This window comes from Sinocyclocheilus rhinocerous, unplaced genomic scaffold, assembly GCF_001515625.1.
Source record: "Sinocyclocheilus rhinocerous isolate Xijiao unplaced genomic scaffold, SAMN03320098_v1.1 scaffold688, whole genome shotgun sequence".
NCBI classification, from domain to species: Eukaryota; Metazoa; Chordata; class Actinopteri; order Cypriniformes; family Cyprinidae; genus Sinocyclocheilus; species Sinocyclocheilus rhinocerous.
The window spans coordinates 1,134,679-1,148,658 of record NW_015651641.1 but is presented as its reverse complement, the minus strand read 5'-3'; the positions used below and the strand labels follow the sequence as shown (position 1 = coordinate 1,148,658).

The following is a 13,980-nucleotide window of genomic DNA, read 5'->3' as shown; positions in this document are numbered from 1 at the left end:
ACATCTTTATCCTTGCCCCCTACATGAAAATAGTACCCTGCACAATAATCAACAACAACATCGTCTGTGATATTCTGCTGAAAAAGCACAGTTCCAGCATCCAACCGAGTCATTTGAAGTTTAAACAAGCGCACCCACAGCTCTATTCGGGATGCGAGCATCCGCGGCGGAGTGATATCGAGTCTGAATCTCGCTGCTTGACGGATCTTTGAAGTTGCGAATCCTACTATGGCGAAGGCTTGGCTAATGAATATTAATTGTGTATTAAGAAAGTTGCTTGGTAACTTTGGAGAGTAGCTAAAGCTGGGAATCGGAATGAATAATGATTATAAAACAACCACAAGTTGCCAAATAACTACACCAAATTTAGTCCCATTATCTCAAGTATCCTTTCACGCATCATTTCAAGTTACACGTTTCAGTAACATTCAATAGCAGAATAGCTTACTGTAATAACTGAGTAAGAAAAACACTACAAAACTGTCACTAGGTAGGTAGCATATGCAAACTTTAGGCATAATTACTAATATGTACTTTTAAAATAGCCTACTAATAATATTTACCTCTAAGGTACTAATAGATACAATTTAGGGCTAAATAAGGTACAACGATGAATCTTTTAGCTTTTCTAGGATGCCGCCCAAGTGACAGGTTTGTGTACAGTAAAGGTGAATGCTTGGCTCATGAATATTGATTAGGTAACGCAGACGTCATGTTGTTGTCATCCAATGGCAGAGGCTTGGCTTTTTAATATCCAAACAGACGTCCTCGTCGTAGTAGATTTCGTGTCTTCGCTGACGGTCATGGGAGTGTACCTGCTCATGCTGAACATGTCGCGCTGTCAGGGAATGCGCTCCCAAATCTCTGGAAATGACATATATGATTTAATGTGATGTCCGGACGGAATAAAAAGGACGCCAAAAATTCGGGAAAAAGAAGTTCGGCTCGGCTGTGAATAACTGAATGCGATGAAGAATTTGGTCTTGATGGCGAAGTGCACGTAAACTATGGACGGTTATGATGATACTCTGTGTCGCCTACGGTAAGTGCAAGTCGCGCGACTTTGACAGTATTGGGAAGTAACATTGAGGATCGCTGCTGGTGTGGCGCGCGCGGCTAAAAAGATGTGCGCGAAAACATTATGCAACATCATCCCTACAATAAATACAATTATTTGCCAAACTTTTCTCCATGAAAACAAATAGCCAGGGAATGGACATTGATGCATGAGCAACAGCATGTCGCGTTGCTTTAAGTTTGTTGCACTGCTAGTTATTTGCGCGAGAATTGCCTATTGCATTTGGAGTATTCATGGTGTGCATTGCATTAGATCTAATTCCATGCTATTTCATATTTCAATGTCTAATAGAACGCTTGGCTAAGATTCATAATCAGTGATTAATCCTTTTCATGATGATTTAGTGAACCTGATGATCCACGTTGTATATGTAAGAAAATAAAGTTGATCTGTACTGGAGTAAGTTTATAGGTGCGCAGCTGTCAGTGAAGTTGCACAACAAAATTAGCGCTCAAACAGACTTCCGCGTCTTAAGAACAATTGATTATTCCACCTTTCGTTCATTCGATCAACCCAAAGCTTTAGATAGTGTTCATTTTCCATGCATAGCCTACTAATCATGATGCTCGGAGTTCTTCACATTTGAAAGACACATTATACAAAACGCAATATTTTCCGACAGAAGACAATACATTTAAGTAGTTTCAGTTTCATTATACACTGTAAAGAGTGTAAATGCGTTCTTGTTACTTTGATGGTGGTTTCTACCATGAGGGGGTTTCTACCTGATTCCATTCTTAAATCGCTGCAGTCTCACGCTCATTCGGGCATATTAAATTATAATGTTTTTTTTTTTACTCGAATAAATCCAGTTAATTTAGTCGTTACCACATTTTTACGTTACCTGACAAAATATAGTCATTTACAGGCGTAACCAATATGGCAAGCAGCAGTCAGTGTGAACAAAAAATAGCCTATAAAAAATTTATTTCGTCAGGAGGCCGCAGGTAATGTAGCCTGGAACGATTATGAGCAAAAGTTCTTCCAGTAGCCTAACGTTAACCAATGTTTTCTTTTCCGGAAATGTTGTTGTTGGACGTTTGTCTGACATTTTCTGAATGTTACTACTTGTTTCAGAACGTTTAGAGAACATTCAAAAGTAATGTTCCCATAATGCCTTTCAGAGAACGTTCATAAATAACGTTTTTATAACTTAATGGGAACGTTAGCAAAACATTCTTAGAACATAGAACTTGTTGATATTCAGAACACAGCATGACTGCAAGTTATTTATACAATAATAACAGTGGTTGACAAGTTAACTGAAGTTGAGAAATGGACCCATTACTTTGGTGACCATCTTTTTATTATACTATTATACTATATTATAAGGAGAGCAGATTTCATTTTGCTGTCTATTCGAATGTGTGTCTGTTGGTGGGGCAAAATAGTGTATGTGTGTAGAAGTATGAAGTAGACAGAGGAGATGTCTGGGATGGCAAGGACAGGATGTTCCAACTTTGGGGTCACAGCGACCTAAAGATATACTCAAGCACACATTGGCACCCATTACCCCTCAGCATTCCTAGGGTTCAGGTTCTGGGCCTGTCAATATATTGGCGCAAGTGCTTTCCATGAAACACAAGGGACTATCCATCAAGGGACTAGGGTGCCAGGTGCACATTTTGTTGTTGAAATTGGTCATTTTTTATGTTTCGTCCTGGGCTGAGTTGTTGTGTGTTTCTTATGGTGATGGTTGAGATGTGAGAGGGTTGAAATAAATCTAAATATTTACGACTTTGTATTATGTGATATATACACTTCAGTGAAATATTTAGATGACAATTTGGAAAGGATGACAGCAGTGTGTAAAACATGTTACGTTTTAGCCTACTGTAAAAATTACTTTCATAATAGTTGCAAACATTTTCCTGTTTATCTTCAGAGTTTCTATTTTCTGCAGTGCCCTAGTCACATGGTGACAAGACAGTGAAGTGATTTTCTGTTTATGAGCTTGAAGTGATCTTTTGTATTTTTTTTCGTATAGCACCGCGTTCCACACATGACGTGCTCAGTTCAAGCAAACCAATTTTAGCCTGTATTTCAAAACGCCTTATAACGTCACTGCTGCGTCATTTATTTGCCAACCTCCCAAGTACTTTACTTGATATGTAATTATTTTGTGAAGCAACTTTTAAAAACGCTGTTTGTAGTAATACATTTGTAATTAAGTATAAATTTAACATCTATAACACGCACACGCCCGCACTGTACTGTATGTATGTATGTAAAGTGCATTGATGATGAACACTCGCGTGATTCGCGTGGAGGAGTGGGCGTGTAAAAATATCAGAATTCCCTCGCGCGTCGTGATGCTCCTCGTGACCATGAATCACTGAATCACGCCACGAAACCCACCACCGCAACTATCCTCAACCCCCACGAACGCGTTTTGTCTCACGCGTGAACCCAGCGACATTAAATTCAGCAGCAGCGTGGAAATATGACTCGCGCGAGCGGAATCCAGCTACGCTGGGGATGTTTCACGCGCGCGGTGTCTTATATGGTGCGTAGATGCATAAATGTTTCATGTATGTGCAGTAAATTACTGTCTACTTCAGGTGTTACTTTATTCATAGTATTTCTTTTATTAATGCTGCATTTGCTGAATTGTTTAAAATAGTATTTAAAGCTAATGCCGTTAATATTCAATTGCTTTGTGTTTTATGATTGCGCATAAATGCAGTCTTACGTTGAGAATAAACTTACACCTTTTAGTTTAAATATTATATATGATGGCTTTCTTTTACATATAGGATAAGATGTACTGACATACATTTTCATGCCTTTACAAGAAATTAGGCTGGTGTTTTTGTTGTACTTAAGAGTTTGATGAATAACATACTGAAAGAGAGTAGTGCCCACATGGCCAAAGGCATGAGTTCCTCCCTGACAAATGATTGATCTCAACAGCAGTGGGGGCCCTTGCATAACTTTGCATGACATGGTAGTTCTGTCAGGGTATGAAGTGTCACCGGAGCCTTTCCTGGAGAAGCAGACATCAGTCGAGGGGTTTGGTCAGCAGGTGCTGCTGGAACAGCAGTTACGTAGCAGCTGAAACTCTGTGTGGTGTCCAAGTAGGGGAATGAATGATTTCTTTTACCGCTGTAATTTTACACCTTTCGACAAGAGCAATCCATGAGACGCTGACGAAGATAAAGGCAATTTTCAGCTGTCCTTTTACTATGTTCCTCTCCTTGGCTTTTTGCTGGGGTTTGTGAAATGTGTTTAATGTGGGGTTTCAGTCCACACAGTGTTGATGGCTGTTTCACGCTTATCTGCTCCACCTTCTGTCCTACAGGAAGTCCCTGAAGAGCACAAATTCAGAAACAAATAAAGGGATCTAGAGAAAGTGCGAGGGAGGGGTTGAGTGAATGGAGATGTGAAGAACATGAATGAGTCTGAGTGCAAGACAGTTTATTCCTAGAGCTGAGAGCTGATGGCAACAAGAAATGACATCAGAGGGGGAGGAATTGAGAGAAAAAGAATAACTCTAAAATAAATATGAGTGCCGTGGTGTCTGGATGTTGCTGGGTGGTTGCTAACGGATTCTGGGTGGTTGCTAGGATGTTCTGAGGGGTTGCACGCAAAAACAAACAGCTCCACCTCTGTAGTCTGATTCACAAACAAATGACTCTTATAGGTCAAATTAATTGGTTCTTTTAATAAATCGAGCAACCAACTAGCACAAGTAAAAAAAAAATGAATTGGTTCTCTTAATAATTCTAGCAACTGACACAAGTAAAAAAAACATGTTATACGCAAAAACAAACAGCACCACCTGTAGTCTGATTCATGAAGAATTTACTCATTAGTCGAATTGGTTCTTTTAAAGGGGTCATATGATGCGATTTAAATTTTTCCTTTTGAATCATCGCTCCGGCCTGACAGGGCATCATCACAATATGACTAGGGCGTAACATTTCCGTCTCACGCTTGAGGTAATCTTGCCAATCACAACGCACTAGATAGCTGGCCAATCAGAGCACACCTCGCTTTTTCAGACCGATGAGCTTTGTAAAAATCGCGTTTCAGAAAGGCGGGGCATAGAGGAGAAACAATAATGTACAGTATGTGGAAAATAATGTGTTTTTTGAACCTTAAACCGCATAAACACATTTCATTACGCCAAATACACAAAATACTGTTCTTTTTAGCAGCATCATATGACCCCTTTAATGAATTAAAAACAAACATGATCAAGAAACGAACATTCATGAAGAAATGACTCTTATTAGTCAAATGAATTATTCTTTTAATGAATCGAGCAACTGGCACAAGAAAAAACACTGTACACACAAAAACAAACAGTAAAACCTATGTAGTCTGATTCACGAACAAATTACTCTTACAAGTCAAATGAATTGGTTCTTTTAATGAATTGAGTAACTGGCACAAGTAAAAAAAAACATGTTACATGCAAAAACAAACAGTGTCACCTATGTAGTCTGATGATTCACAAACATATGACATTCTTTTAAAGGGTTAGTTCAGTCAAAAATGAAAATTAGGCTGCGTTTCACTCACCCTCAAGTCATCCTAGGTGTATAAATTTGTTGTTAACCTTGTTCTAATGTTAATGAATTTAGAGTTTTCTAAATAAACAACTGTGTGCCCAAGGTAAGTCATTTGCATAAAAAACCCTGCCCAAACCATCCCCATATAAGGGCTTTCCACACAACCTTTCATCACTCTTAGCAAACATATGAAACTCTCTAAAGAAGAGCTCTCGCCTGAGAACATACTGCAAGATTCTTGAGCAAGGCTAAGTACATGTGCTCTAAACCAGTTCAAATGAAATAAACTCTTTTAATGCAGATGAATCATAATTTTTTAATCACAATCTTTGTATGCAGATTTCATGCATAAATTTGTGCGTATGCATGATTAGTGAATGGGACTCAATGTGTGTTTCTCTCCTCAGGTGTGTTTAAGGTGCCGGGGCGAGGCATCATGCGATCTACTTGAGCGTGATTGTTCCAACTGGAGGTTACAGGATGCCGGTGCAGGCAGCTCAATGGACTGAGTTTCTATCCTGCCCCATCTGCTATAATGAGTTTGACGCCTGCAGCCACAAGCCCATCAGCCTGGGCTGCTCGCACACCGTCTGCAAGACCTGCCTGCACAAACTGCACCGCAAGGCCTGTCCATTTGACCAGACGGCCATTAGCACTGACATTGATGTGCTGCCTGTCAACTGTGCCCTCCTGCAGCTGGTGGGGGCGCCGGTGAGTGGGGCATGCATATATAATCGATATGATTGCTTTTGATGTTTTGAATAGCTCAGGAAATCTAGTGTTGCTGTCTTTCTGGGGACTGTTTCAGTAAGGAGGTTCAACCAACTCTGAGTTGACTTACCCTGTGATGGGAAACTCTGCATTTTTTCGGGTTCAGAACAACTAAATTGAGGTAGTTCAATCAACTCTGAGTAGATTGACTCTGAGTTTAGCGTGCGCCATGATCAATGGAGCTCCGAAATTATGATTCACCATGGCAACAGCACCCGACAAAATGACGTCCGCATACTTCCAAGTCAATACGTAACAAACATTTGACATATTAAATAAATGTCATTCAGGGTCTATTTCAATGTGCAGCAGCTTTTTCCACATAGTCTAATGCTTTTTTCACATAATTAAATGTTTTCTAATCCAAAATGATGCATTTCTTAATTAGAGTAATGAAATTAACATTTGACTTCTACTCAGCCAACAGCAAAATAATGACGAACAGATGAAGAGGAGATGGCCAAACCAAGTATTGGAAGAATATTAAAATCCAACAGGAGAAAGAATAACTGTTGCTTTTGTATTTGTAGGAAATAAAAAATGACCAAATAAATGTAACAGCTGTGGTGGTGGTTACAGCTTATATCTCAAACTACCCTTCCTTCTGGCATCCTTCCATTCCATACAGTAATCAGCTTCATTTTTGATGGGTTTGTGCTCAGGAAACTACACAAAAATTCTCATAAAGAGCGTGAGAGCGAGACACACTTTCCTTACCACTCTGCAGCGGCCTTACTAATGTGCTCAGCAACCCTAATGTTGTATAGAAAACTACCATTTAAAAATGGTACCGCTCAAATAAATATGCATGTGGATATGGCAAAAAAAAATCAAAATAATCCTCTCCCGATGTAAATGTAAATCCCTACGAATTAATGCAGCCTCCTCATCTACAGGAACCTGCATAAAAGGACATGCCGTTTTTGTCACTTTCATAGTGTCTGCATGATGAAAATATGTGCAATGAATGAATGTACCTGCACTGCAAAAAATGTAAGTTTTCACTTAACCTCCTTTCTGAAACGGGCCTCAGGGCTGTGAATCTCAAAACCCATTTTTTGTTGTTTTATTGTCAGTGTCTTAACCTTACGTAAAGTCTTACAAGAAATGAATTGAAATGTAAAGTACACTAACACAAGAAATAATTACAATAGTTACTTCAAATGGTAATTGATACTTTTTGTCTCGCAATTTTTATTTTTAAATCCTGAGAAAACTGAATTGTGAGATTTGAACTTGCAGTTCTAAGAAAAAAGTCAGAATTGCAAGATATAAACTCCTGCAATCTCCAGTTTACATATCGCAATTTGGAGGTTATAACTCAAAATTTTGAATTTATTTCTCCCAATTTTGAGTTTGTTTCCCAATTCTGACTTTTATCTCACAATCAGATTTTATATCTCAATTCTGAGTTTATATTTCTCAATTCTGAGTTTATATCTCGCAATTCTGAGTTTATCGTACAATTCTAAGTTTATATCTCACAATTCTGAGTTTATCGTACAATTCTGTGTATATCTCGCAATTCTGAGTTTATCGTACAATTATAAGTTTATATCTCGCAATTCTGAGTTTATCGTACAATTCTAAGTTTAATTCTCACAATTCTGAGTTTATCGTACAATTCTGAGTTTATATCTCGCAATTCTGAGTTTATCGTACAATTCTAAATTTATATCTCGCAATACTGAGTTTATCGTACAATTCTAAGTTTATCTCACACAATTCTGAGTTTATCGTACAATTCTAAGTTTATATCTCACAATTCTGAGTTTATCGTACAATTCTAAGTTTATATCTCACAATTCTGAGTTTATCGTACAATTCTGAGTTTATATCTCGCAATTCTGAGTTTATCGTACAATTCTACTTTTATATCTCACAATTCTGAGTTTATTGTACAATTCTACTTTTATATCTCACAATTCTGAGTTTATCGTACAATTCTGAGTTTATATCTTGCAATTCTAACTTTTTCCTCAGAATTCTGAGTTTATATCTCATAATTCTTATTTTTAAAAGTTTATATCCCACAATTCTTAGTATATATCTTACAGTTCTGAGTTTATATCTCGTAATTCTAAGTTTATATCCCACTATTCTTAGTTTATATCTTACAGTTCTGAGTTTATATCTCACAATTCTTAGTTAATATCTCGCAATTCTGAGTATATATCTTGCAATTTAGTTTTTTGTTTCCTCCATGAAATTAAAAATAAAGGTAACTGCGAATTTATACCGTAATTCTGACTTTTCTTCTCAGATCTGCAAGAAAAAAGAATTTGAGATATAAAAAAAGTCCAAACTGTGAGAAAGCTATTATCATAACATAAAACAAAAATTATTTACCATAAATTTTCTTATGTAATGTAAATTATTACATTTAATTAACTTCTTAGTGTCTTATCAGGATTCCCAATTATTATTATTTTTTAAATGGTTTCGGGTTATGTAATAATTTTCTTCCTCTAATATTTTCACTTTGCTTCACTCCAAACAGGCAATTTTCACCAGTGACCATTATGCTGTTTAACATTGACGTCACAATGTCATAAATAGATCTCTTCTGGTGGTGTTTCATATCTACCAATGGTTGTTTTTCTGCAGGTTCCGGAGGGAGAGATTGTGAGTGTGGGCAGTGTTGAAGACACGAGACATTATGAAGTGTGCAGGATCTGTGTGGAGGAGCTGGCGCTGTATCTTAGACCAATCAGTGGAGGAAAAGGTGAGTGTGTCATACAGGTAGATCAACAACAATGCCTGTGAGTGCTGCGTTATTGTTTAGGCTTGCGGCTGAATGAGCTCACGTTTGAATAGCGCAACATTTCCTGTTCAGCGGCTACGTGTGCTTTATCTGTCTGTGGTTGGAGATGTTTGCGTCAGTGGGAAAAACAAAAAAACACTGAAACCCAAAGGCCACTTCAGAAACAAGAGAAAAACATGCAGGTATTTTATATGCAATACATGCAATGAAATACACTGAAAAAGTAAATGTTTACAATATACATTAATGTTTAGTGATGTTTATTAAAAGTAAAATGAAAGCAATAAGCACATTGTATCTCACAGTGCATTTTCGTACATTATTGCATATCAGGAGCTGGTGTTACTTATTATTCACAGAATAATTTCCCACTGTGTTGAACACGAGAACTGCTCTTTGTAGGCCAATAAAACACTTGGTCTTCATGAGCAATAAAGCTCCAGGCCACTCATGGTCTCAGCTGCTGTGAGCGGAAAAGTGTGTTTCAGGACTCAATTGACTATTTTATTGAGGTAACAATAAAAGTTACTCCTCGCAGCGGACTAGTGGAACGCTAAAGCTCTTAAACTCCTCATTGAGCTTTGAGCTCATAACAGAGCTCCTCTGCCAAGCCTCCACTATTATGCTGTGGTGTAGCCATAAGACTCATGAGACTTTTACCCTCATGATGGAAGTAGGATCAGTAGTAGATTTAGTGTATTAGTAGGTGAACTGTGGGGAAAACTAAATGACAGGTCCTCAGTAGACCCATGCAGAGGAAGCTGGTGACCCTGGTGAACTGCCAGCTGGTTGAGGAGGAGGGGCGAATGCGTGCAGTCCGGGCGTGCAGATCTCTGGGTGAGCGCACCATCACTGAACTGATCCTGCAGCACCAGAACCCACAGCAGCTCTCCGCTAACCTATGGGCCGCTGTGCGGGCACGCGGCTGCCAGTTTCTAGGACCTGGTGAGTTGCATACACATGTGTTGTACCATTTCTTTGCACTGCTTCATTTTATTATTCATCATTCAAGATACATACCTGGTTATTTTCACATATTTTGGGTTATTTACAACTTCAATTCATGTCATGACCAGAAAAAAGTAAATCTGATTACTTTCATTTGCAAGAGGATGCTATGAAGGAAAGTGGAAGGGGTGTGACATAAAGGAGCAGGGTTCTGGAATTATATCTGTAGCACATGACCAGAAGCTTTGGAAAAGTAGTTCCACTTCAAAAGGACAATAAGATGACTTTATAGCTGCATTTTGTGCTGAGTTCATATTTCTTCTTTTAAAAGTGTCAACTGTTTTTCAAAGGTCAATGCTGAAGTGATATCTAGAGAGCAGGGTATAATGCAGATAACACATAATAAAAAATTTAATGACCGTGAATGAGATTTACACAAAAAAAGAAAATGTATTATTCATTGACAAGTCTGTCGGTAGATTAGTAGACTAAGGTGAGCAATGTTTGTCCTAATGTCTAAAGTGGCTAAAGTTGCTGGAGCGCTATGATAGTTTTTTTTTGTATTAAATATATTTTGTAGTTTTATTAGTTTTTATTTTATATGCTTTTTTAAAAATAATATAATATATAAAATACCATTCAGAAGTTTGAAGTCTGAAAGATTTTATTTTATTTTTAAAGAAATTAATGCTTTTATTTGTCAAGGATGCATCAAATTGATCAAAAGTGACAGTAAAGATATTTATAATGTTTCCAAAATATTTCTGTTTCAAATAAATGCTGTTCTTTTGAAAGTTGAAGTGAAAAACAGTTATGATGTTTACACAAAAATATAAAGCAGCAAAAGCTGTTTCCAACATTGATAATAATAAGAAATGTTTCTTGATTTTTTTTTTTTTTACAAATTATTTTATTTAGTATTTTGTTTGTAAATTGCAAATGTTTTTTATTTTAGGTAATGAAAATATTTTTACATAGCTGATTCTGATAATCTCAAAGTGCCAAAATATCATTTGCCTGGCTGATAAGTCACTAGTTGCAAGTTGTAAATAATCTGAAATATTCCTTTAATGCATGTAAAGGGAATATCCAAATGTGTGTTTGTACTTGGCTGTCAGTGATGATTACTCATAGGGCAGATTCTGACTGGGAAAACACTGATTTTCCCATCTGATCTCATTTGAGTTTTCTAGTCTGAGAACATCCAGAGCATGAATCCATTCATCTGACGTGACCAAGCACACATTGATCCATCTCAACACTAACTATGTGTCTCTGTCCGTATATATATATCGCAGCCATGCAGGAAGACGCTCTGAAGCTGGTGCTGCTGGCTCTGGAGGATGGCTCTGCTCTCTCGCGGAAGGTTCTGGTGCTGTTTGTGGTGCAGAAACTGGAAGCACGGTTCCCTCAGGCGTCTAAGACCAGCATTGGTCATGTAGTGCAGCTGCTGTACCGTGCCTCCTGCTTTAAGGTCAGAGCTAAAATCAGCTTCATGCAGCGAATGCGCTAAAACCGCTGATTACTTAACAGCTATTACGCTCAGTACTCCATCTATGTCGACTAGTCAGGAAAAGAGTTATCTGATGTGTTAAGCCTGCTGTAACATGATATTATGTGGATATAAAGTGCTTGGCAATGGGAATATCTATTAAACTCTTGATATGCATCCAGACTGCTTGATATTTGTATATGAGCTGGAGCTTGATTTACTGTGGCACCTTATGAAATCAGGAACTTAATGAGATCATTTACATCAGCAGTGTTTGTTTGGCTCAGTTGAGTGTGTTAACTATAGGGGCCTGTGCTAAATGTATATATGCACAGCGACAGACATTTCTCTTGATCTCTTTTCAGGTGACCAAACGTGACGAAGATTCCTCACTCATGCAGCTCAAAGAGGAGTTTCGCACGTATGAAGCCCTGCGCCGTGAACACGATGCTCAGATCATTCACATCGCCATGGAAGCAGGACTGCGTATCTCACCGGAGCAGTGGTCGTCTCTGCTGTACGGGGATCTCATGCACAAATCTCACATGCAGTCAATCATAGACAAGGTACCGCATGTATATTGCATAAATCATCAAAATTAGAATAAATATAATATAATATAATTTATTAAATATAATATATCACATAATAATTTAAAGATTTTAATAACAATGATAAGATTTTTGAATGCTCTTAATTTTCATGCTCACCATGTCTGCATTTATTTCATAAAAATAATAAAAAAAATAAAAAATAAAATATATATATATTAGGAATGGGAAGATTCACCAATTCGCATCAGTGCATCGGCATAAAAGTTAACGATGCAATGCATCGATTTGAAAAAGTGTGCATCGGCTACAAGTTGGCATTTGTATCGCGATGCATCGTTTCTAACATATTTGCATCGGTAAAAAACTATTTATTTATATATAATTACCAGTGGATGCGCTATACTTTTATTATTTAGAAAGTGACCAATAATCTGTGACCAATATTTTATATGTAGATTGATTTCTCCTCTCTGAGCTGTTTCTCAAGCGCGTTCTCTCATCACCACTACTTCTGCGTGAATCTAACAAATCAATTGGGGCGAAAGCGGGTGACCAATATTTTATATGTAGATTGATTTCTCCTCTCTGAGCTGTTTCTCAAGCGCATTCTCTCATCACCACTACTTCTGCGTGAATCTAACAAATCAACTGGGGCGAAAGCGGTTCCATAAACGACAAATTAAGTTCACGCAATCTCACTAATTTGTGCACGCTTATTTTTAAGCAGCCCTTAATGTCGATCATGGATCAAATCGATCCACCATGACAAACAGCAAATACATTTGTGCTGTTTAATGCATTTGAGACGTGTTTTCCTCAGTGCATAACTGACATGTCACATATATTTTTCATCTATAAATGTTAGAAAGTCATGCAAATATATCCATTTTGCTGTCAGGAGTGGGCAAGGCTTACACGAGACGAGTGAACGAGCGCTGCTGCGTGCTAAACAGATAAAGCGCAAACGAATAGGAGCGCAATAATTCTGAGTAAAATATACATTTTGCTAAAATATTTGTTGTTGAACATTAAATGTGTCTTCTGTAGAATTTTAAACCTACATACAAATGTATTTTTATGATTGCAGTAACTGTAAAGGGACCATTGTAATGGGTAAATCAAATATAAGCTAGTACAGTACTAATTACTAAGCTCTAACGAGTTAAAGGGGTCCTATTATGCTTTTTCACTTTTTCAACTTTAGTTAGTCTGTAATGTTGCTGTTTGAGCATAAAAAAGTTCTGCAAAGTAAAGAGTACTGAAAATTTGTACTTAAGTACAAGTACTGTTACATTGCTGAAATAATACTCAATTACAAGTAAAAGTACTGGTGTCAAAACAGTACTTAAGTAAAAGTACAAAGTACTCCTCTCAAAAACTACTCAGAGTACTAGTTACTAGTTACTTTTTAGTCTGCGATATTTAATGAATTACCAAAAAATATTCATTCATATCAAACATCTATGTGGATAATATCTACTTTGAACAAAACCCACTTTTATCTTGTTGACAAAGTACGTGAATTAGTGCAATTTATGGGCTAATTTTCAAATTGTGGGCGTACTCCGTAACGAACTATGATTTAAAAGTAACAAAGTAGATTATTTTGCTTAATTTGTACTTAAGTACAGCTTTAAAAATATACTCAAAAAAGTACAAGTACCCGAAAAAACTACTTAATTACAGTAACTTGAGTAGTTGTAATTCGTTACCTCCACCACTGAAAGTTACAAAGCTCAAAGTCCACTTCAAAAGGAGATATTTTATTTAACAGAAATCACTTTTCAAAAACTACAAGGAACGACTCGTTTGGACTACAACGCATATTTTCTGGGATTTGTGATATCACAAATATC

At 37.3% G+C, this 13,980-nt stretch overlaps 1 protein-coding gene across 2 annotated transcripts in view; it reads left to right on the top strand.

Annotated features, from left to right (window-relative positions):
- Positions 1-795: 795 nt before the first annotated feature.
- rc3h2 (ring finger and CCCH-type domains 2) overlaps positions 796-13,980 on the top strand; it is a 35,994-nt gene continuing 22,809 nt past the window's right edge. Inside the window, exons 1-7 of one of the 2 annotated variants that reach the window (XM_016518799.1) lie at positions 796-1,042; positions 6,003-6,306; positions 8,974-9,095; positions 9,808-9,826; positions 9,865-10,075; positions 11,377-11,552; positions 11,936-12,136. In XM_016518799.1, the coding sequence (XP_016374285.1) occupies positions 6,076-6,306; positions 8,974-9,095; positions 9,808-9,826; positions 9,865-10,075; positions 11,377-11,552; positions 11,936-12,136 (960 nt within the window). In that variant the 5' untranslated portion in view covers positions 796-1,042; positions 6,003-6,075. Of the gene's footprint in view, positions 1,043-6,002; positions 6,307-8,973; positions 9,096-9,807; positions 9,827-9,864; positions 10,076-11,376; positions 11,553-11,935; positions 12,137-13,980 lie in introns of those variants that run through there. The other variant, XM_016518798.1, reaches the window with a different exon arrangement.